Genomic DNA, 24151 nt, shown 5'->3' with positions numbered 1-24151 from the left:
TTCAAGGACAGATGGAGTGATGGGAATTAGAGTGTCTTCACTGAAACTATGAAAGTGGGGGACCTTTTGCACACATTGCTTATTTAGCTTTGTTTAAAATGCGTATTGCAGTGGGAATAAAAGAGTTTCTGTAAGTTTTCTTTTCCACCAGTGGTACTCTAAAACGAGTGCCTGAGGGGAGCAGCTGAAACGAGTGGTGAAGGGGGTGTGAAGGGTCCTGAGTGATGCAGACTGCTTTCCTTTCTGCTGCTCACATGTAGAGTTCTGACAGTTGGATCTGGGTGGTGCCGGTGATTTTTGCTGCATGTTTAATGATACTAGTAATTTTTTTCTTGCATTTTTTGGTGAGAAAGTTGTACCAGGATATAATGTTAAATGTGAGGACTGATTCAATGAGTGACGGTATACTGCTGTTAAAATGTCCTGTTTTTAGCCTCCTCAGGAGAAACATGCGTTGTTGTGCTTTTTTATAGATGCAGTCTGCATGCTGTGTGAAGGAGAGGTCTTGGTCGATCTCCGTGCCCAGGTATCTAAATAAGTTTACCTGTTCCACCACCTGCCCTTCCAGCATGAGCGTCCCAGAGAGAGGGTGTGGGGTGTCGAGTGTTCGGCGCCCCCTGCAACACAGCTCCTTGGTCTTAGGGCGCGGTCACACTGGCCATCCGTACCGTGCCCAAGCACACTTCAGCCCTGGTACAGATGACCAGTGTGACCGCGCCCTTAGTGATGTTAAGCTCCAGGGAGCTTCTTAAGGGCCATGGTGTTTACCTGCTGTCTGTATGTGGACAGGGAATGCTCATCTGTCAGACAGGCTACCAGAGCCATGTCATCAGCATATTTAAGCAGAGTCAGTCCATTGTCATCACAGGTTATGTCATTTGTGTATATGGAGAAGAGGACCGGCGACAAGTCACAGCCCTGTGGTACCCCGGTATTTAAAACAATGCCACTTGATTTAAAACCATTGACTGTGACATGTTGTGGTCTGTCCTTTAGAAAGTTTTTAATCCATAAAACCAGTGTTGAGTTGACTTGTAAAAACATCCATGTTTTATGTAGAGCAATTTCTTCGAACATTTTGAAGTTTAATAAAAGATGTTAAGCTTTTCTTTAAAGCACAGACTGGTTTAACTGTTAAATTAAAAGAAAGGTTACAAATTCCTACGATAAGAGTGGAACGGACTATCAAATAAATATTCATCTTGAATTTATTAGTTTTGCATGGGAAATATTACATCCACAAATGGAATTTAAAAAAGCCTAAAATACAGCAATGAAAAATAGAAATTAAACCCTTATGTATATAGTTGTGTAGTTGTTTCTTTTCTTTATTGTTTATTTGTCTTTGTGGTATTCTGTTATTTGTGCTGTCACTTTATCTTAAATAAATAAATAAAAAAGAGGCGTAACTTGACACACGATCCGATACTACGCTGAACCACAGACTGTGACGTAATGAGAAATCCCAGCCCAGGGTATCAAGTCGATATCAGACTCAATGACGCCCATAGACTTTAAAAAATACACCACATATTTTTTAGGAATATTATATACATTTAACCGTGTGCATATCACTCTCGCTGTCTTATCGATAGCCATGGTTTAGGACTCGTGTATCCAATACTGATGTTTATAAACCTACCGTGAGAAAGAAACGCTGCTCTGTGCTCGACTGATTTTGTCTTTTCAAAGATGGCGCTGTAAAAGCCGAGGTTTGTTTTCCATGGGTTCAAAGTATGTTTAAGTGCATTAACCGACCGGCCCAGTTCACGAGATATCTACAGGCAGCAGGCGGTGGTTTCACTTTCAACCAAAACTTTAGGTAAGTGCTGTCAGACAAATGTTGGAAGTGTTTGTTTAAAATGATTAAGTTGATAATACTCGGCTAGTTACCGGACTAACGTTAACCGGTTTATTGACCTAGCTAAATTAAGCTAGCCCGGCACTGTTAGCTTTGATGCTACTTAAAGTGAAAGCTTTAATACAAAGAGAGCAGAGCTGACGGACACTTACACACTTTACAAGACCGGGCTGTAAACTATAGGGCTCACAATGAGACCAACGAACCCGGACCTTTGTACACATTTATGGACCTTTAGATGCTAATTTAGCATTTAGCTAACGACTTATTATCTACCGAGAGAAGAAGCTATTATTTTACTTTAGCCATTAAATGTGATTATTCATACTTTAATTTAAACTGACTTTGAAGTCTAGTCAATTACCCTTTGTCATGTACTTCACCTTATTATATTTTTTATTTCAGACACTCAGAATCAGTTTTTATTTACAGATTCAAAGAAATATCTTATTGTCGAAGAAGTAAAAATATCTGAAGGTTATGAAACAGCTGACAGGGAATTGAATAACATATATTATAAACATATATCATAGATTAAAAGCTGTACAGAGATTAAACATTTACACACATGAACAGAAAATACTCCAGTGTGAGATAATGTAACACATAAAATCTGTTTCAGACTTAAAGACTGATGTGTTCTGTGACTGTGGGGCTGGATGAGAGTCTGTGTAATGTGGGCAGACTGACACGGTCATGATGAAAGTGGCTGGCAGCAAAGGGGAAGAAACTGTTCTTAGGTAATGAGGTTTTGGTCCTGATGGACCGCAGTCTTTTTCCAGAGGAGGGGGGGGGGGGGGGGGGGGGTCACGAATAGTCCAGTGTCTGGGGTGAGAGGGGACGCCTGCATGCTTCATGGTACTTGAGGTGTACAAGTCATGGAGAGATCCACCTTGTCCATAGGTCCATATCCTCATAAAATGAAACACATAGACAACATTACACTGCCACAGATGAACTTGGATAAAGGGATAAAATCCTTATAGTCACATAATCGCTCAAATCAATCCGGATGACGTGACCTGGATGTTTCACTTCAATTAACAAAACTAAGAACTTCATCTTGAATAAAGAATGGAGGAAATTGTATCTGATCATCTTTGGTTTTTACCATCATGATGGCGCTCTTCTTACTGTCATACTGCACACCATAACAAGATGACTTAGTCATAGACATTCATATGATCGTTATGAAGTGCTTGTGAATTACCATCAAAGCATAGTAGCAACACAAAGTTGTTGTAATAGTTCCTTAAAGGTTTGTTGGTTTTAAACATGTCAGAGAACTAACTATCTCTGAAGTAGATGATTAAGCCAATAAAACTTGCTCTGGATCCAAGTACACCTTTTTTCAGTGAAAGTCTCAATTCAGAGTCCAGACACTTGTTTCGTAAGAAGATTTTTTTTCTTGCTTACAAAGAATTCATTATATAATCTCTAACTCAGATCTCCTCAGAGTTGTTGAGTCAAATTACGAATGTAAACGTAACAATGAAGGCATACCTCTTCGCTAACTGTACTTACTAACATTTCCGTCCATTGCAGGCTTGTGTCATCCTTGCCTCTCAGAATGACCGACCCAGCTGTGCAGAGGGTGGTCAGCGAGATCATTCGCTCCCCAGAGGACAAACGGGTTTACAGGGGTCTTGAGTTTACCAATGGCCTGAGGGCCATTCTCATAAGTGACCCCACTACAGACAAATCCTCCGCTGCTTTGGATGTCCAAATAGGTAAAGCTTTTCGTCACCATTACCTTGTCATGTAGCTACGAACGAGCAATTAAACTTGCAACATGAGTAGAAAATGTGCAAAGGATCCTTTATGATTTTATAGACAGTATTCTGAATGTAAAGACAGGAAGAAGAAACAATGGTTTCATACAGAGCTAAAGATAATGATACAGAAAATTTGACCATGCTGGTATCTTGATCAGGTCCCTTTTTAGTAGAAATTTCTCTTAATCATTTGAGTCATATAATGAAGGTTTTCCTGTGTTGTTCTCTGTGTGTATATGAAACCTTTGTTCTTTTTCTGTCCAACGTGGCTCAGTATCTGTGAACTCCAGTGAGCACAGAGCTACAGCTTTATCAACTGAGTTTCTGTGTTTTCTTCATTTCACAGGTTCATTATCAGACCCAGGAAACATCTCGGGCCTGGCACACTTTTGTGAACACATGCTCTTCCTGGGAACAAAGAAGTATCCCAAGGAGAACGAGTACAGCCAGTTCCTCAGTGAGCATGCGGGCAGCTCCAACGCCTTCACCAGTGGAGAGCATACAAACTATTACTTCGATGTTTCCCATGAGCACTTGGAAGGAGCACTAGATAGGTACTTATTATTTTACTCTGTACTTAAATGTCCATATCTCATGTTCATCTTATCATGTTCTTATTACCCCTGATATGTTGTCCAGGTCTTTGTCAGACAAAGCTCATTTCATTTTCAAGGCTGTATATTATATAATTCACCAGTTAAGACTGATGTCATCTCTCTTCCTAAGTGGTTGTCTAGTTGTCAGTACACAACCGGCCCCTTGGGTGTCCAGGTGTTAATCCTGATGAGCTGCCAGCTCCTTGTCTGTCAGCCTTTGGTTACCAGACCCAACCTCATTGTGCCCACTCTTTGTAACGATCTACATAGTTCCTACCCCCCCACCCCAGGGTGAGGCTGATGTCCCCAGCACTGCAGGGGGTCTCCTCATGTGTCAGTTGTGCTGGTTTTGGGGCAGGCAGTCAGGTGGTGTCAGCTTACCTTCTTTATAAATGAATGATGTCCAGCATGCACCTGTTTACAAGTCATAGGCTGACTGTTCCCCTGCACCAGTGAATTGTTAAGGCCATCTGGACTGTTGTGGTGGGAAAGGACAGTGCAGCGCAGAGTCGCTGAAATATTGATGATGTCTCCTTTTAGAAAAGGGCATGGTGTCTGAAAGGATCGTGTGTGTCGTTAGCTGGCCCTATTTCTTTTTTTTTTTTAACATACCATTGCTATAATCATCAGAATTACACTTTATCTAACATTTTCTTTGAAGTTAAGATCAAGGAGAAAATATTGATGTTCTGCAGCCCGTATGGTTGTCTTTATACACAAATCAGTGCAAGGATTGGGGTGTGATTGTTTTATAAGAATGTTTTATTGATCTTAAGAATCAGCTGATGGGACCGTTTTAGTTTGCTTCAATAGGGATTTTAGAACAGACAGAATAGAGTAGATCTTTATTGTCATTGCTATAAAAACAACGAGAAACAGTGTGAGCTGCTCTTGGCAGTGGCAGCACAGACAGACACACAGGAATTATAATAATAATAGACTTCAGTTGCATAAATCTGAAGCAGAGTCTAAGCTAAGGAGTAGCTTGAAAAGCATCAAGATGTTAGGTTTTCTCATTTGCATGGCAGTTGCTCTTCTTTTGCTCCCATGCAAATGTGCATCATGTTCAGTCTCCTGCTTTCCATTGTGTCTATAAACTGTCTAAATCAACAGTACATTCAACTCAGAAGAGCAAAAACATCTTTAAACGTTTAAATTACACAACCCTACACTGAAAAGTATTATCATCACACATCTCAACAATCACTCTTTATTTTACTGAACCATGCAGTTGAATGTTTGCTTCGCTGTAGGTTTTCCCAGTTCTTCCTGTGCCCACTGTTTGATGAGAGCTGTAAGGACCGGGAGGTGAATGCTGTGGACTCTGAACACGAGAAGAACCTGATGAATGACGCCTGGAGACTGTTTCAGTTGGAGAAGGCAACAGGCAATCCGAATCACCCCTTCAGTAAATTTGGAACAGGTAGAAAACAAAATAGTCAATTCAACTGTACATTGAACTATGAGGCATTCTGAGCTCCTTTTGATTGATCTCTCACTGAACACAAATGAAACACTATGCATTCAAACACTTCTATTTAAACTAAAGTATCCTGTGTAAGGCAGATGATATAATTGTGCATATGTTGCACCAGTCTGTTGGCCTGTTTGCATTCAAGTTTAGATTTGTGTATATTTAAATACATGGATCGTACGTTGCACTGAATATACAGTGTTGAAAAAACTACCCAAAATATTTAAAATATCAACGTCTCTGGTTTAACAAGTCAACTCTATAATAACGACCTGTTTGCATGTGATTGTTTTTGTATAAACCTTTAAAAAAAATCTATTTCCTATAACAGAGAAAGCATTCTTTTTGTTTGAAGCTACAGGGGAAGGCTTTGTCTTCTGGCTCTTCTTTTATTCCTTGAAGGCTTTTCCTTTATTTAGTTAGATTTTGCAGACATAAAAGGCATTAAACATTTGGTGATGCTCCAAAAATGACATCACAACAAGCATAAATACCAATTTAGGCAGCGTAGTTTTTAGTGGAGATGAAATCATTCAAACAACTTTGAGAGATGCTCATTCACATCATAAATCTGAACATTGCTGTTGCAGAGTTTTAGGACTGAATATTGAAATCAAAGGAAATATTGAGAGATATCAGGCTGCAGAAGTTCCTCACTCTGCCTCTCCATAAGTGATTTATTGTCTATAATGAGTGTGACCTTGACCTATGAACACACTATTTTATTTCTGTGACATGTATGACACAATTGACACCCCCCTAACATATCTATGAACATACTCTCCTCTGACATTAAACCGTTGAGTCTAAGCGTCTTGTAGCGTGAAGGGAGTTTGCTCTGAGTGAATTCCCAGATCAGATTGACATACTCGGAGCAGCTTCCAGCTCAGAATAGCCACCTGATGGCAGTCTTGAATTTTATAATCTTTATTCCTGTTAAGAGCAGAAGAGGATCAGTCAGGTCTGAATGTCATGAACTCTTAGTGAACCAACTGGATCTTCCTTAATTGTTTGTTGCCCTGTTTTTAGTGCGTCTCAGTAGCCTGCAGTTGTATTTGAAATATGACTGGCAGCCAGCTTATCAACAGATCTGAGAGACTCATATCACTCTGCCATCTTAAAATGATTTTAAAACAGTTCTCAGAATAATGATTCCCAGAGTTTTCTATTTTAGGGCTCTGAATATTTATGACTCACTGACGTTCCTCTGCGGTTGCAGCCTTTGTTTTCTAAAAAGAACAGTAGTCTTTGTTCCACCCTTTGCAGTAATTTTTATTGGTCTAATTATCATCTACACGGTGCAGCTCTTATTTGTGAATGCAATGATTCAAACAAACGTGGTTTGTGCCGTAAGACAAGTTAGATGACCTGAAGGATTTGAGGTATTTTGAGCCTCTATTCAGTGTGAAGCCATAGCAGGAGGCGTGGTTTTATACACAAACTGTTACTGTGACAGAATATACTATAAATGTCTGATGGGATGAAATGATGAATGATAAAAGATCACCTTTACTGTGTCATCAGATCATTTAATTATTTATGTCCCATTACAGTAAACATGATCTGTCAGGAACGTCTGCAGGGAATTTCCTAAAATGTGGCAAAAAAGGCCCCTCACTCAGACTCTGGGTTGAAATGATTCGTTGTTTGTACTTCAATGTGAAGGTTATACTAACCACTCTCAATGTAATACTACCACAAGGTATTTTTTTGTCACCCCTGTTTTTAGTTGTTTTACTCGGAGGGAACGCCACAGCAAGACTGTCAGTACGTGGAATACAATAATGGATGTTAAATGACACCTTACCGGTTAGCGGAGAGACAGCATTGCACAGCAGTCATTTTTACAGGGTCTGACCGATACAGGATTGTTGGGGCTGATGCCGATATCGTTATTAGGGAGAGAGAAAAAAAGTCATATACTGACAAATCCGCCGATATCTTTCTTAGATCTATGTTCAATCTGTAGAGATGGTTAGAGATATACACATTTATAGTGTTGATCCCTCAAATGCAGTTATCAAACACTTGTGGAAAAGTTTTATAATGAAGACAAGATGGTGACTCAACTGGAAAGTAACTGCACATGTACTGTACGTGCATCACCGCTTCACACTCTGGAGAGCGATGATGATTGTTGTAATCCATACAGCGCCCTCTGCTGGTAACTGCTAGTGTAATACAATGAAACGAAAGTAAAATGCTTTTTAAAATGTATTTATTTATTTTTTTGGGCTGTGTACCTTTTTTAATGGAGAGACAGGACAGTGGATAGATTTGAAATCAGGGAGAGAGAGAGTGGGGTACGACATGCGGGAAAGGAGCCACAGGCTGGATTTGAACCCGGGCTGCTCGCCCGGAGGACTACAGCCTTCTATACATGGGGCGCACGCAGCCACGCACCAACCAATGCTTTTTAACTGGTGAATAAATAAAGTAATATCGGCGGATATCTGTAATAAAGTTAAGCTTATATAGGCCGATTAATCGGTAGGGTTGTAAATTTAATTTAGAAACTTTAACAGAGAGCTCATTGAAAATGTACTTTGTCATGTAGAAGTTATGGAATGATTGCAAAATGCAAACGTTAACAATTCAATGTGTTGTTTTTCTTGTAGGTAACAAATTGACCCTGGAGACCCGACCGTCCAAAGATGGCATCGATATCCGCCAGGAGCTCCTGAAGTTTCATTCTACGTTCTACTCATCCAACCTGATGGGACTGTGTGTGTTAGGAAGAGGTAACATGACGTTTACATGTTCACAAACATGGCCCTTCTATGATTTAACACCTTGAACTGTCAATGACTAATGTCAGCCAAAGAAACATGCAGATCATGTTTGGCTTTATTTTCATTTCTGTAGAAATTATTTCTCAAGTTTAACCTGCAAACTGCAATGCAATGCATAAGAATTGATTTGCCACACACACACACCTCATGGTCTTTAAGAACGAAAACATCCCAGAATGATTGGTCATGATTTATTAAAATTAAGAGTTAATTTTAACTCGAGATGACCCTTTTTTTTTAACAGGTTTTTGTTTAATGTTTAGGATTTTATAAACCACAAAGTTTTTATATTTCGTTCCTCAAATTCAGAGCTTCTTCTTACAAAAAAAACAGAACAGAAACAAACAGAATTGTACATTTTGCAGAACTTTCTCATCTAATTTGCCCCTTCACTTTGTCCTCACCCTCTTTGTTTCCGCATTTGTCTAGCTTTTCCTTATAATGATCTTTATGTACTATATGATAACTTAGTAAATGTACCATTTAGCAGAAGTTCTGGGCGGCTGTGGCTCAGTGGGTAGAGTCAGTTGTCTCTCACCTGGAAGGTCAGGGGTTCGATCCCCAGCTCCTGCAGTCCGATGTGTCTTTGGGCAAGACACTTAACCCCAAATTACTCCCATGAGTGAAACATGAGTGGTTTATGAATGTGTATGAATGGGATTAGTAACTTCTGATGGTCATATTACATATCAGCCTCTACCATCAGTGTGTGAATGTGTAGTTGTGACCTGTGGTGTAAAAGCGCTTTGAGTAAAAAGCTCTATACAAGCTCAAGTCCATTTACCATTTTGTTTCTAGCCAACAGACATCGATTTTGCATGCTGCTTTTAAGACTGCTTATGGCAGAATTTACAGCTTTGGCATACGTACGGTTATTTTTAATTACATTTGCTGGAGTTAATGAAGTGAAATGTCTGCAAATCAAATCAAGACAGAGCGTCTGATCTAAAGCAATCACTTAAATCCATATAAGAACAACTTTCACCCAGCATGGAAATACAAAGGCAGTATATGTGTTGGTTTTTAATGGAGCTTTTAATTGAAACTTAAAGCACTGTTTTCATAATGTAATTAGTAAGATATTTGGCCTGTAATGCTAACTATCACAGCTTATGCACGAGCAGATAAACATATTCTTTTATACATTTGTCACCTTTGCTTTTTAGTTTTAGTTTTTTTGAGGACAAAAAGACACCTTAAAAAAATCTTGAAATGCAGAATGTCCCTCTCAAAGCCTAATCGGTACACTGCACCTCAGTGAAATGCAGAGCTCGACTGACCTGCTGTGCCTAGTTACAGTTGCTATGGATTTGGCTGGAAAAACGCTGTTTGGTGAGGGGGTTTAGCGAAGGGTCAATTGTAAGACATGCAGTTTGACAGAAGTGCTGACCAGAAGAGCCCAGCATGATTAATGGCTCCTTTTTTTAAAAGTTTCTCAAGTGCTGAATGTTAAATTAGCTTTCTCCTTCATTTATTATAGTCAAACATACCACAGAAGAAGAACTTCCTGATAATGTTCTATCAAAGGCCAAAAATATGAAGGGATTCCTTTTTCAGTTGTGTTGTGCTTTTATATATTTCTGTATGGTCATTTAACTTATAAGTATATCAAAGCGGATTGAAACGTTGCCCTGGTAAAATACAATAGCTCATTCGGAGCTGAACAGTGTGCAGACCTTTTTTCTGCAGTTTTTACTTTTCCTGCATCTTTTTGTATTATTCCTGTATGTGTGCACACAAGTTTTTCTCTTTTCTTCATCTTATTTTTTTTTCCATTTTCCCACACAGAATCATTAGACGAGCTGGCCTCCATGGTGGTGAAACTTTTTGGAGAAGTAGAGAACAAAAACGTGCCTATCCCAGAATTCCCCGAGCACCCCTTCCAGGAGGAGCACCTCAGAGTAATATACTTTTTTTTTTTTTACCCACAATCAGCACATTTTTGCATTTAGACAGTAGGACAATAGCTAATATTTTTCCACTCCTTATTTATACACTGTTTTGTGTCGTATATCATATGAAGGACTTTTCCTGACAAACATGACACATCACATATGTTTTATCTTTCTTTACAGCAATTCTACAAAGTGGTACCCATTAAAGACATCAGGAACCTGTATGTGACTTTCCCAATCCCAGACCTTCAGAAGTACTACAAATCTAACCCCGGACATTATCTAGGGCATCTGATCGGTCATGAGGGGCCGGGAAGTTTGTTATCAGAGCTCAAATCTAAAGGTAGCTCCAACATGTTTGTCTTTTTTAAAACATTTTGAGGTGTCAAAAATAATAAATCTGAAATTCTAACAGTTTAATTAAAATGATGATTTTGATCTGTAGGTTGGGTGAACACTCTTGTTGGAGGGCAGAAAGAAGGAGCCAGAGGATTCATGTTCTTTATCATCAATGTGGATTTGACTGAGGAGGGCCTCTGTAAGTAGTGCCGCTGATTACATCAGTTTGTTCCACATATACTGACTTGCTTTGCCTCTGACTGTTCCTTTGTGTAAGGAAATGAAATGCAAATCATGTTCATTGAGACTTTCGCCTCTGTAGTGCACGTAGAGGACATCATCTTCCACATGTTCCAGTACATCCAGAAGCTGCGTACTGAGGGACCTCAGGCGTGGGTGTTTGAGGAGTGCAAGGTAATTAATGTTGTCTGTTCAGACCGAGCAGGGAGATAAACCTGACCCACTTCTGCCTGCCCAGTGGATGAACTAATAAAAGAGCACAGTAGGGTTGTCAAGACATCAGATTTGTAGACTTCAATATGAAATCAAACTGGATCAGTGTCTGTTTTGATACCATGGCAACTGAAATACAAGTCTTCGGCACCCAGTAAAAAGTCATTTCTTGTTTTTAACTACCAAAAAATGTAGACAAAAGTCCTTTTCAAAGTGCAATTCTGCAACAGCGCTGTAACAATCTGCCGTCATTTCGCCTCAAGTGTAATGTTGGCGTCCCAATCTGTGAATTCACATTGCTTTACTGCGTTGATGAAGTGCGAGCAAGCTCCACATGCACACAATGCCAGACAGGCATTTTAGACGATGCTCTTTTTTTTTTTTTTAGCTCGCGGCCGCTTTAAGTAAAAAATACGACTGAGGACCTGAAGTTCTTTTTAAAGTGATTTTACTTTTCGATACCATCAATCATTAAGATTGTGTTGTTTTAACAAATGGTAATGGTAAATGGACTTGAGCTTGTATAGCACTTTTTTATAGTTACACATTCATACGTCACAAATGAAGCAGCGGGAGCAACTTGGGGTGAAGTGTCTTGCCCAAGGACCCATCGGACATGTTTACTGATCGAAGCCCTGACCTTGCGTTTGACAGACAACTGCATACCGACTGAGCCACAGCCGCCCACAGAAAATAGATATTCTATGCTACACTATAAGTCTATATATGAAAATGGTTATTTGTAGAATGACAGAATTGAATCTGCATATTATTCTGTGTTTTCACTTGTTACACCCTCTCCATCTCTGTCCATCTCTGTAGGATTTAAACAAAGTGGCCTTCAGGTTCAAGGACAAGGAGCGACCCCGCGGCTACACCTCCAAAGTGGCCGGTTTGCTACACGTAAGTCCCCTCCCCATCTGCAAAGGTTGTTTCCAGGGAGACTCGATGCAGCTCATTGCGTCTGTGCCTGCTGTCGTCATCAGGCTGTCTGCTGCTGTTGACTCTGGATAAAGAGTCTGGAGATTTTGCAGAGGGACAGTCGATCAAGAAATAGGCTAGACTTTTATTCTTACCACAGTTCTTATGTGACCTGTGCAGCCAACGGAGAATGCTGAAAATCACAGACATACATTGTGTTATTCTTTTAGCCAGACAATACAAATCATTTCACATTTTTTTACACTTATGTGACATTTATTGTAGTCACCTTGTAAAATGAGTCATTAGGTGTAATTATGATCGTCTCTACAGTAAGGAGGCTTAAATTCAGTGATTCAACTTTGGATTAGAATTGAGCGCTTTAACAAACATTTTATTCTGATAAAGGACAGTTTCACATTTATTGCAGCCTAGGAACATAAAACAAGGATCACATGTGTTTCATTGTTAGTTGTCACGGTACTAACAGCTTCTTTCTTTGTGTATTTCAGTACTACCCTCTAGAAGAGATTTTAGCTGCAGAGTACCTTTTGGAGGACTTCAGGCCAGATCTGATTGAGATGGTTCTGGATAAACTGAGACCAGAACACGTCAGGTCGGTGTGACATGTTTCATGATGACATCGGTGTCTCCTTATGTTCAGAATAACTTTAGAGAATCAAGTGAAACTCTATAGACCCTTTTAAACTTTTTTTCTGTTTTTGTCAACAAAACCTCCTGTGTGGTTGTCAAAATATCCAATACTTAGGACATTTTTCCAACACCACATGTTTTACAATGATATGATCTCTATTTTTAAAATGATCTACAGATGTTTCTCGAGTCCTTTTGGCAGCCAAGTTGTGTTTTTGTCTCCTATTTGAAATAAACACAAGATACTTGTTCTCTAATAAAAGAGTAGGTAACCCTAACCCAGTGAAGAAACCCCTCTTCCCAATTATGCCCCAGTGCCCTACTGATACATTACATAACCTTCACAAGGACCTTAGTTGCCTTTTCAACCAGACCAGTATTGCCCTCTTCAATAGACCCAGGCTCTGGTTAGCTAACCAGGTAGTGACAACGCCTATACTACCTATCCTGATGTGGGGGCTAATAGGGCAGATAAAAACAGACAGAGAGCAGATGTCTTAATTGTAAAAAATACAATGGCAACATTTTGGTGCAGAAAGCAATTGTTGGGAAATTAAAAATGTAAAACAACCCAGTGTTGAATGCCTAGGACTTGTATCTTTGTTGCATTGGAATCAAAACAGGTGTCGATATCGTTTGAACTAGAATCGTGTCAAAGTTAAAAATCTGTTATCGTGACAACCTTAACCTCCTTTGTGACAAATGGATTCCTACAAGAGTTACATCTCCCCGAAGCCCCTCTTTGGCTCTGAAACTTTGCCACGTGCAGCTTTACCACCACTTCATTTTATTGGAAGTGTCAAGCAGAGTGCAGACTTGTAATTGGTCCATTCCTTAATGCTTACAACAGAGGAGATTGCATGCACTCATTGGCTGACCCTGACAGACGGAGTGCCAGTTTCCTCCTCTACTGAAGTGGATGGTTAACCTTGAAGTTCTGCCAGTTCTACTCTTCCAGCCCGACTGTGCCTCGTTATGTATTAATCTCTTTCTAGCAGCTGTGAATGAAGTTACAGAGAGTGTGGCTACATTATAACCGTACCTGTGTGTATCATCAGCAACTTCATTGTAATTAAAGGTCCAAGGAGTGTCACTTCCTGCTCGAGTTTTGTTTCTGTACCAAAATATTGCCAATGTATTTGTGCAATTTAGACATTGTGCGGGATGTTCCTTGAATTCTTTGATGGTCCAAAACAAGAATGTATCCAATATTAGGTGCCTAGGATTTATATTTTTGTTTGTGTGGTATCGAAACGGGGAAGCGATATCAGTTGAGTTTTACTAGTATTTTATCAAAGTTTAAAATTCAGATTTTTGTAGCAAACTGTATCAAGACGCATTGCTCACTAAAATAATTTAAATCTCATTTTGTGATTACAAATAAACTATTTTCTGCTCTCAGAGAGAAGTGATTTGACCCAGCTTGTTTCTTTTTCTTTTCCCAGAGTTGCAGTGGTGTCAAAGTCATTTGAAGGACAAACAGACAAGACAGAGGAGTGGTACGGCACACAGTACAAACAGGAGGCCATCTCTGAAGAGACCCTCGAGGTGAGTCGCTGCTGTCACCGTGCTCTTATAGAAACTTAAACCGTACTGTGAGTCTTTGCTGCTGTGATGAGTGCGTGATCACGGCTGTCTGCTGTCTTGTGTTTCAGAAATGGGCGAGTGCAGACCTCAACGGCAAGTTCAAATTACCCATGAAAAACGAGTTCATCCCCACCAGCTTTGAGATCTACCCTCTTGAGAAAGACTCTCCATCAGTCCCCACTTTAATCAAGGCAAGTGTTTGTGCTGCAGAGCTCTGCAATCAGCATTCTGTTGCTCTCTTTGTCCGTGACTGCACAGGACTATAATGCCCCGTTCCATTTACCTCGGAAGTCGGGACTGGGAATGACGTCACACCCGAGTAAACTGCGTTCCAGTTGCAAGTCGGAAAAGCAACATGGACGCCTCCAGGAGTACCTTTGTTTTGTTAGCTAATATCAGACGATAACATGACAACACCTCGACAGATAGAACTTGCACGATACCATCGGTCTGATTGATTTAATTACAGAAAAAGACGACTAAGCTGCTAATAAACTCAACAGTTGCATCTTAAACATCCCTTTCGATGCACGTAGCAGCCATATTGGAGCTGAACTTTTTTTTTCCCCCAGAGTTTCCGAGTCGTAATTACGACTTCAGTGGGCGTTCCAGTTGACAATTCCGACTGGGAACTGGGAATTTCCCACTAACGAGATCAACTGGAACGCACCATATGTGCTTAACTGCATATTGTTTACAATTCTTCAATTTTTTCACATGACCATAAGGCAAACAAGATTTTAGTTCTGCCAGGATCAGAGAGCAACAGAGTACATATTTCCACTCCTTTAAGGAAAGACTGAATAACTGCCAATGTGCCTTTTATGTTTCTATAAATGAAAGACTGAAATTCAAAGTAAGCCTCTGCCTTTACAAGGATTTCCAGGGACTCCAGACGATTATCTTTAATCAGAATGGATTATAATGAATATGAAGATGAAACCCTCCTGTGTGTCTGTGTTTGTGTTTTCTAGGACACTGCTATGAGCAAGGTGTGGTTCAAACAGGATGACAAGTTTTTCCTGCCCAAGGCATGCCTGAACTTTGAGTTCTTCAGGTGAGTCAGTGATGATGAAACTTTGGACACTATGTTTTCATTTGATGTTACTTTACAGTTTACCCCAGCTAGACGCAAAGAGCTCCTAAATGCTCATGTTTTCTTAATTCACAACACTAACGAGAAGAAGTACAGCTAAGTAAGATTCTCTCAGTTGTTGGGTAATTCAATAATTTCCTGCTTTATGAGTTTAGAGTTTGATATAATATAATTTACAAACATGAAATTTAACCTAGCACAGAGGGGAGGGGGTGGGTGTAGATGGAGTACTGAGGGAATGCTACTTTCAAAATCATGCTAGTTTTTGAAAATTACCAACCCTGCCTTTAAGTGTTTTCCCTGCAGAAGACACTAAACTGAGATAATCTGGATCAGGTTGTAGTCGACAGATAAAACACTTCAAACTGTTTCTTGGGGGACATTAGACAATATAACCCAATAAGAGTGTATTTATTTGATTTAGTGGTTGCAACCAGTCAGATCCAAACCTCCTGCTCTGCGACACCCCTGATTACTGAAGTGAATGCTTTTGTTTTATAGTAGAATCATGTTATTGGTGAGAAAATGACGAGACAGGCGTCCCTATGTTGTTTGACCACTGCCGTTTTCTCTACAGCCCGTTTGCGTATGTGGACCCATTGCATTGTAACATGGCATATTTATACCTGGAGCTCCTCAAGGACTCCCTCAACGAGTATGCATATGCAGCCGAGCTAGCTGGCTTGAACTATGACCTCCAAAATACCGTCTATGGGATGTATGTAAGTATCCAAAATCCCCCCCCCCCCCCCCCCCCCCCTCCCCCCTCCCCTGTCGCCGTAACGCTGCATCCCAGTCGGACCTCAAAGTCTCAACCTTTATCATCCTCAAGACAGGACTGCTGAGGCTCAGCCAGGTCTGCGCTGACAGGTGACTGTGAGCTAACTGTAGCACCAGACTGGAAGGTTTTGTCTCCTGGAAAAAAAAAAATGAAAATGATTCAGTCTATTGTCCTTATTATCAAAACCCACAGTTTTAAAACCTTCTGATCCAGACCTGGCTGGTCTTGTCTCTGTCCGCATCTTCCTCTTTATTCTTCATCAACCCTTTCTTTGTTCACTCACCCACCTCCCTGCGAAACCATCACCACTATAAGAGGCTTTCATTTTGTGACATTGTCAGGCAGACCGAATCATCGTCATGTGCATCTTGCACACCTGTAGTTAACACAGGTGAGGCAGAGTCCCACCCAGACTTGTAGTTCATGATTGAAATGGTGATTTTTAGCTGCTGTGAAAGTGTTTACGGGACATCAAGCTGGTCACGAGGCTGCATATACATACTCTTCATATCGTTCCTCTCTAACTTGCATTGTCTTGTGTTTAAGTTCTTGTCAACACAACGTTCCCAACAAACATGTATTTTTGTTTTTGTCCTTTTTTTCCCCCGTTCCATCAGTCGCTACCTATACACAGACCCCCAACACTGCAACATGACCTTCCTGTTCTTCAGGTTACTGAAGGATGATTTAAAAGAGTATACATATGCAGCCCGCCTGGCTGGGCTGGTGTATGGCGTAGCCTCGGGGATGAATGCCATCCTCGTAAGTAAGATGTGTGAAGTGTGAAGGGAAGCGGGGGGTGATGGTGATGAAGGGTCCACTTTGAGGCTGTGTGGACATGGCTTTGATTTTTCTACGCCCATATTGATTATTTGAGGTGCTTAATTTCTCTAACATAATAGATTTGTAAGACTGTCTGCTGGCTCGTGCATTTCCTCCACAGACCACCTCGCTTTTTTTTAAGCGAGAGTCCAGCCAATCGGGCACCAATGAGTTAATGAATACATCGGTCTGCTTGAATGTGTGTGACTGTGTGTGCCTTCAGAACAAAGTGACAACCTGCCTGTGAGAGTGAAACTGGATTGCAGTGGTGGTGTTTCTTCCTTTCTCTGTGAGCTTTCTGACTTCTGCACCAAACCTCTGCATCCTTATAACATCCAGTAACCTGCATTCATTAGCTGCATGCCATCCATGTTTCCATGATTAAAGAAAGCTACTCGGTCTGTGTGGATAATGGACATGAGTCAGCGGTGTATGTTTGTCAAGGTTAATGATGTTAGGAGAGTTTCCAGTGCAGGGACTCGGCCACAGGGAGTGGGCAGGACGTGGTGTGCGGGTGTAGCCATGTTGGCTGGAGGTTTTGCTGAGTCATGAAGGGCGTAGAGTGTGGATGACTTTGCAAAACGGAGGCTTTAAATAACCTTGTCTGTTCTTTTCCACTTTGAAAATACTAATTTACATCATCATCATCATCATCATCATCAGCCTCTCAGGACGGCTGTGACTCCCAGAGAGACGTCACTGAATCTGTTTACAATGCATGGGATGATGTGGTGATGATTGCTTTTATAGATCAGTCTGTTTTTATCCTCGTGTTTGATGAGAATATATCGCTTTTAAAAAAAAAAAAAAATGCATTCCTCCTCCGTTTTTATACTTCAAGTCGATTAAAACATTTTAGATGAATGAAGATGTGAAGTTACACATTTGATGATAAACAGCTCTGGACAAAGATAACAGACCACTCCAAAAATGTCTTTAAATCAACATCTACAGTATATGATAGAACATGTTTCAGTGTCTGTTGAATTACACAGGTTTTGGTTTTGTGATCACCTGAACTAAATCTTACCGACTGAAAGTATATAAACACACTGTTGTTGTGGTTGTTGCGCCAAGAGTGGCGTAACGTCACCCCACAGCAATGTTTAACTTCTTTTTATTTAACTAGCTTTGTCCCATTGAGATTAAGAACCTATTTTCCAAGAGAGACCTGACCGAGAAAAACAGCAACAAAAACACAAAGACAGAGATATCATCTTATGCATTACCCTGCGTTTTCCAACCCTTTATATGATCGTACCATGTTTCATGCTTTCATGACAAAATCTACATTATGCTAAGGGCCTGACCGATATAGGATTGTTGGGTCCGATACAGATTATCGATATTAGGGAGAGAAAAAAATCTGATACCAATATATCTGCCGAAATCTTTATTAGATCTATCTTCGATCTGTAGAGATATACAGATATACACATTTATTGTGTTGACACACACACACTTGTGGAAAAGATATATAATGAAGACAAGATGGTCACTCAACTGGAAAAGTAACTGTGCATGTATGTGCATCACAGCTTGACACTCTGAAGAGTGATGTTGCTTGTTGTAATCCATATATATCCAGCCCTCTGCTGGTGAAAGATAATTGCTAATGTAATACAATGAAACTCAAATTAAATGCTATTTGACTGGTAAATAAATCTAGTAATATCGGCGCATATCTGTGATAGAATTCGCTGATACGATAAGTCACTGGATATGCTAATATCGACCGATTATTCTGTCAGGCTCTAGTATTTGACAAATATCACCTCTCTGAAAGGCTTTTTATGGTAATCGTCAGCCAATAATTAGAAATGTCACAAATGAATTTCCAGACCTTTAAATCAACAAATGAAACTTTAGTGTGATATATGAACCACTGATCCTCCTGATCTTTCTGTTGGTTGATAATGCTCCTCCTGTCCTCTGTTACTGTGTGCCGCAGCTGTCAGTTAAAGGTTACAATGACAAACAGCACATCCTGCTGAAGAAGATCATCGAGAAGATGGCCACGTTCGAGATCGATGAGAAGCGCTTTGACATCATCAAAGAGGCGGTAAGACCCGACTGCAACTCCATCATCTCGCCACAAAAGTTCTGCTGAGTCATGATCCAACAAAGCGCTGACTTTGAAATGTTTATTGAACAGCTAACCTTTTCACCTGGGTGTTCATAACTTATTATTTTACAACAACAAGAGCAGTGAAGGTTGCAGCAGTTGTAGCCTCATACTGAACATTTATCTTTAAATCAACATCATTAAGTGCTGAACTTCTCTATCTCCCCGCAGTACATGAGGTCTTTGAATAACTTCAGAGCCGAGCAGCCTCACCAGCACGCCATGTACTACCTCCGTCTGCTAATGACCGAGGTTGCTTGGACCAAAGACGAGCTCAGAGAAGCTCTGGATGGTGAGACACAACTTTGAAAACCACTCTCTTTTCTTTCTTCACTTCTGTCTCAAAGTCCCAGCTCTGGTGCTTATTAGCCTTTAACTACTGGGAGCCAATCTCAGCTCCCCGAAAACACAGAATAACAGCAGAGTCGAACCTTTCCGGAGGGCTAGAATTGAGCAGGCAAACTTCAGCTATGTAGTAGAAAATTTGATCATGGTTATTCAATTCATATTTATCAGTAACATGCACAGTATGAACAAGTTTCTGTAGTTTTGAGGAGTTTGGCTCACAGCTGATCGATGACTGTTCTTCTTTTTTCACTTGTGTGTCTTTCTCTTCATTTGAATGCTGAGGCTGTGCTCCTCCCTGGCTGCAGTCTTTCCTCTCCGCTGTGCCGGTCTGGAACCTGAAGGGCAGATTGTTATTTTTTCACCAACGGATGTTACACAGACTATCCTCAGATTCACATGAGACTCAATTAACCTGCAGGGTGAAAGCCAGCAGACTTGTCACCAGGGCCTCCAATTATCACCACCGCTCTCTTATCAGTGTCCTTAAGCCCCTGCTGTCTGTCTGAGCTCCACCACACGCCTTTGTTTCTGAGTGTGTGTGTGTGTGTGTTTCTGTGTGTGTGTTGTGTGGTGCTGTGGACAAACAATCGTCTTGGTAAAGTGAGCGTGTCCCTGTAGTAGCTCATCCTTGAATCTGGGTCAGACGATACTTGAATTCAGATTGGCCAGCCCACAGACAGACTAGATTTGTGTGTATAACTGGATGTGTGAGTGTGTGTTTGGCCAGGCTTGCAATTGTGTGGGGCCATAAAATGTTCTGAAAAGGGTTGAAATACAACTTATATCAATAAAGATGCTAGAGCCATTTTTCATTATATGAAAGTCTTCCTGTCTCGCAGCAGCTTCAGAAGTGAAGTCTCAACAGAGAAAATGCCCACTTCCATGACCCTTTACAAAACCTAGTTTGAGATGAATGTGAAGGAAGTTGAGGTCTTCTGTAAAAGTGAAAAAAATACTACTAAGGTACACACAAACAATAGTGAAAGTTACATTTCCATATTTATGTTTGTAATATGCAGCTTGGCCAGAAGCTCTATCACCACATGTTGTGTGTCCGGTGAAGAGAGAAGGATGTCTAGACTGAAGTTGCTTTATGTAGTACCCTATCTTGTTTAAGACTTCTGAGGAAAATGTAGTTCCTATAAAAACAATGTAAACATGAGAAATAAAATGAATCATAATGTCAGAAAAGTTGGAGCGGCGATAGTCTATCGCAGGGCTATTCAACTATGTTGTTCAGGGGGCCAATTTTCAGAAAGCCAAGGACCTGGGGGCCAGAACAACAAGCCCACCACCGCAGTACAGTGCGCAAAGCTGTTTCTCTTTTCCCATCAACAATACAAGCTTGTGATAGGCTTCGAGCACAGGACCAAAGATGTTCTATTAAACGGGAGCGCTCTGCTGTTTTTAATACTTTACTGTGGCAACAATGATAGTCATTCACAAGCTACCCCCCCTGTTTATAATTTATTGTAAATAGAACTGATCCGCCAGTTGAATGGGCCTGACTCGAGCGGTTATATCTCGTACAGCGGCTGTGGGTTGGAATCTGACCTTGGCACTTTGCTGCATGTCATACACTTCTCTCTCTCCCCAACATTTCCTGTCTCTCTTCAGCTGTTCTAACTAATAAAGACAAAAAGTAATTAAAAAAAATAATAATGCAAGAAAAGCTGAGCTTCTGAAACGAGCTGTAAGTGTCAGCTCATCATGCAGGATGTACTCTGTCTGCAGTTAGTGATCCTCTTCAAACAGGAAGCAGAAACACACGATATAAATCTTGTTAAGTATCTCCAATAGTCCATGATGACAAATTTATAGTGATCATATTTCCTGTCCAGCTTCAGATTGCAGTTTTGTGTAACATGTGCCCACTGAAGTAGTGTATGATGAACACACAGACACACACACAGCAGGTTCTCTCTTCCTCTCTTTTTTTTCTGATAAAGTCTTCAGCTCGGGGGAAATTGCTCTTTGATTGATTGCTGTTGTTGTGTGTGATCTGTATTCCAGATGTAACTCTTGCACGCCTCAAGGCCTTCATACCTCAACTCCTGTCACGATTACATATCGAAGCCCTTCTCCACGGCAACATCCCCAAGGAGGTATGTCACTGCTTTTTTTATTTATTCGATCTGTGCGAATTTTATGACACTATGCCTCTCAGATACAATTACATAATTGTAATAATTTATTATGTATAATAATTGAAAAAGCAATGTTTATTAAGTACCGTCCATACAATACAACAAAATCAACTGTTAAAGACACACACACACACACACACACACACACAGCCCAACAAACGTATCTAGCTCTTAAACCGTATCGATGTTTAGAGATACAAACCAAAAGATAAAAATCTGAGAAAGGTTAATACAAAGATTCAGAAAACAACTTTCAAAGTGTTGATCTCATATTCCTTTTTATAAAAGTCATCCTCTAAATAAAGATTTTAAGAGGGATACTGATTGTGCTTGGCAAATTTTCCCTGGCTGGTCTTTCCAGAGAGCAGGCGGCTCCCTGATAGAGAAAGTCACCTTTAGTCTTTATACCGGAGTTAAAACCCCCTCCCACTCGTTCGAGGTGAATTCTCTGGATTATATCCTGCTGCTCTCTCACATCAGCTCACTCGGACTTTCAGCCAAAAAAATACCACGGGTCTGGCAGGAGAAACTCCGGGTGAAGTCTGAGCGAAAAATAAATAAATCTCCAGCCATGCAGCTCCTCCGCATAATATCAGGAGTTTTTTGGAAGTAGGAAAGCACTAGAGTATTTCTTGAAGTTAAAAGAAAAACTTAGAGTAAGTTCTTAATCTTACTGGTAGCCGGTACAGCTGTGCCCCGGCCGAGGTCACATGGCTTTTGTATTTGGTTCCAGTTGGTTTTCTTGCTGCAGTGTTTTTGGACACGCTGGAGACTGAGATTGATTTTAGACTGAGACAGAAACAAGGGGAGAGCTGCGTAATCTACACCTATTTTTAAAACTCTGAGCATTCATATTCCTTTTTTTAAAGCCTTTTTCTGAGTGTATATTGAATTCACTTTAATTCTCAATCCTCTGGATCACCTTCAGCCCTTTATCTGGCTGTCCGGTGGTATCACAGAGGATTATTTTCAAACCTCTTATAAAGTCACACTTTCTAGGAGGGTGGCGTCACAGTCTGGTGGAGAGAAAGAACGAGGCTTTGTGCAGACTGCAGGCTAATAGGATTTATTTCTCATATCTGATCTCGATGATAGACTGTCCGCACTTTCATTTGCAAGTGATCGGGTCAGATTTGTGTGTTGTTGACGTTTTTTCTAAAGCAAAGCAAGAAGAACGGAGGTCAGTGATGAATGTGAGCTCTAAAATGGCAACTATTATGTTGCAAGTGAACATATTTGGCACAGATATTCAGCTGAAAATAAAAATGCAGTTTTTCCTCAAAAAACATCAAGAACAATATGAACAAGAAATAAATACAAAAAATATATAGTTTTCAAGATCAGAGTATGCACACCAGGATTCTTCAGATTGACCTTTTAAAGTTAGTTTGAACAATCGTGGTGTGCGCTGGATAAATCTCATCCTGAAAGCTGTTTGATCCTGCTCTAGGTTGACCTCAAGGAGTAGCACGGCTGAGCACAGGGCACCCATCCATCCTCAAAATATATGAATTGTATTGAGTTGCAAAACAAAATGTCATCAAAGTTGTTCCTTTTTCATGTCAACAATGCAACGGAGTAGTACATAATCAATCAATCATTATTTGTTCAGGGCCAATTCATAACAAGTGTTGTCTCGAGGCGCTTTACAAAAGACCTTACTCGTTAAAAAAAATGGTATAGGTAGAGATGGGATAATTACAGAAGCATATTTTCCAAAATAAGAAAAAAAAGACAATCATATAACGTAAGAGAAGATATTTGATCACAGAAAACAAAGTGAGCTGCTCAGTCAAGCTCTGAGGAATTAAACTATTTGTTAATGATTGTTCCTTTACTGGCAAGTCACCATACACGCTTGTTTAAAAAGGTGTCACACACACACACACACACACTTGTGTATCTGTGGAACTTCATTTTAATCAAAGACCAGTGAATGTTATCATGTAGAAATTATGTCATGTTACTCTGTGATTTCAACATTTTTATTTAATAACACGCTGTGAGGAAACTTTAAAGGTTGTCAAAGTTTTTCATCCTGCGATACTTTTCGACAACACGTTTAGAAACGATACAGTCTCTTATTTTAATATTTGAAAGTATGAGAAAGTACTGAAGCTTTTTTATAACTACAGATGTCCAGTAATCGTTTTAATCCAAAGCTGCCGTGTGATTTAAAGAGAGAGAGCAGCTGTGGTCACTTTAAATTCAAAGGTCGGTTCAACTGGATTTCTTAGTGATGACACTGTCGAAATTGCACAAATACATTCAGGACATTTCAGTACCACAATGTTGGCAATGTTTTTGTGCAGTTTGGACAGTATGCAGGAGTTACCCTGCAATTTCTTGGGGGAAAAAAACAAGAAATTACCAAATATTGGGTCCCTAGGAGTTGTGTTATTGTTGGTGTGGTATTCAAACAGCTATTCATATTGATTAATTTTCACTAGTATCATGTGCAAGTTTTAAAATCCTAGTGTCGGGA

The 24151-nt window shown here is 40.2% G+C and overlaps 1 protein-coding gene across 2 annotated transcripts in view; it reads left to right on the top strand.

Moving 5' to 3' along the window:
• The first annotated feature begins 1546 nt into the window (after window positions 1-1546).
• The window catches only part of ide (insulin-degrading enzyme), a 36586-nt gene continuing 13981 nt past the window's right edge, over window positions 1547-24151 (top strand). The window contains exons 1-18 of one of the 2 annotated variants that reach the window (XM_061040735.1): window positions 1547-1822; window positions 3407-3591; window positions 3983-4190; window positions 5486-5655; window positions 8325-8447; window positions 10287-10399; window positions 10574-10736; window positions 10839-10931; window positions 11055-11146; window positions 12008-12088; window positions 12619-12722; window positions 14206-14308; window positions 14416-14538; window positions 15322-15404; window positions 16842-16986; window positions 18998-19108; window positions 19343-19463; window positions 21533-21624. In XM_061040735.1, coding sequence (XP_060896718.1) covers window positions 1737-1822; window positions 3407-3591; window positions 3983-4190; window positions 5486-5655; window positions 8325-8447; window positions 10287-10399; window positions 10574-10736; window positions 10839-10931; window positions 11055-11146; window positions 12008-12088; window positions 12619-12722; window positions 14206-14308; window positions 14416-14538; window positions 15322-15404; window positions 16842-16986; window positions 18998-19108; window positions 19343-19463; window positions 21533-21624 — 2196 coding nt within the window. In that variant the 5' untranslated portion in view covers window positions 1547-1736. Of the gene's footprint in view, window positions 1823-3406; window positions 3592-3982; window positions 4191-5485; window positions 5656-8324; window positions 8448-10286; window positions 10400-10573; window positions 10737-10838; window positions 10932-11054; window positions 11147-12007; window positions 12089-12618; window positions 12723-14205; window positions 14309-14415; window positions 14539-15321; window positions 15405-16020; window positions 16166-16841; window positions 16987-18997; window positions 19109-19342; window positions 19464-21532; window positions 21625-24151 lie in introns of both variants that reach the window. The other variant, XM_061040734.1, reaches the window with a different exon arrangement.

This window comes from Labrus mixtus, chromosome 6, assembly GCF_963584025.1.
Source record: "Labrus mixtus chromosome 6, fLabMix1.1, whole genome shotgun sequence".
In the NCBI taxonomy this organism is placed as follows: Eukaryota; Metazoa; Chordata; class Actinopteri; order Labriformes; family Labridae; genus Labrus; species Labrus mixtus.
This window is presented reverse-complemented; position numbering and strand designations above follow the sequence as displayed.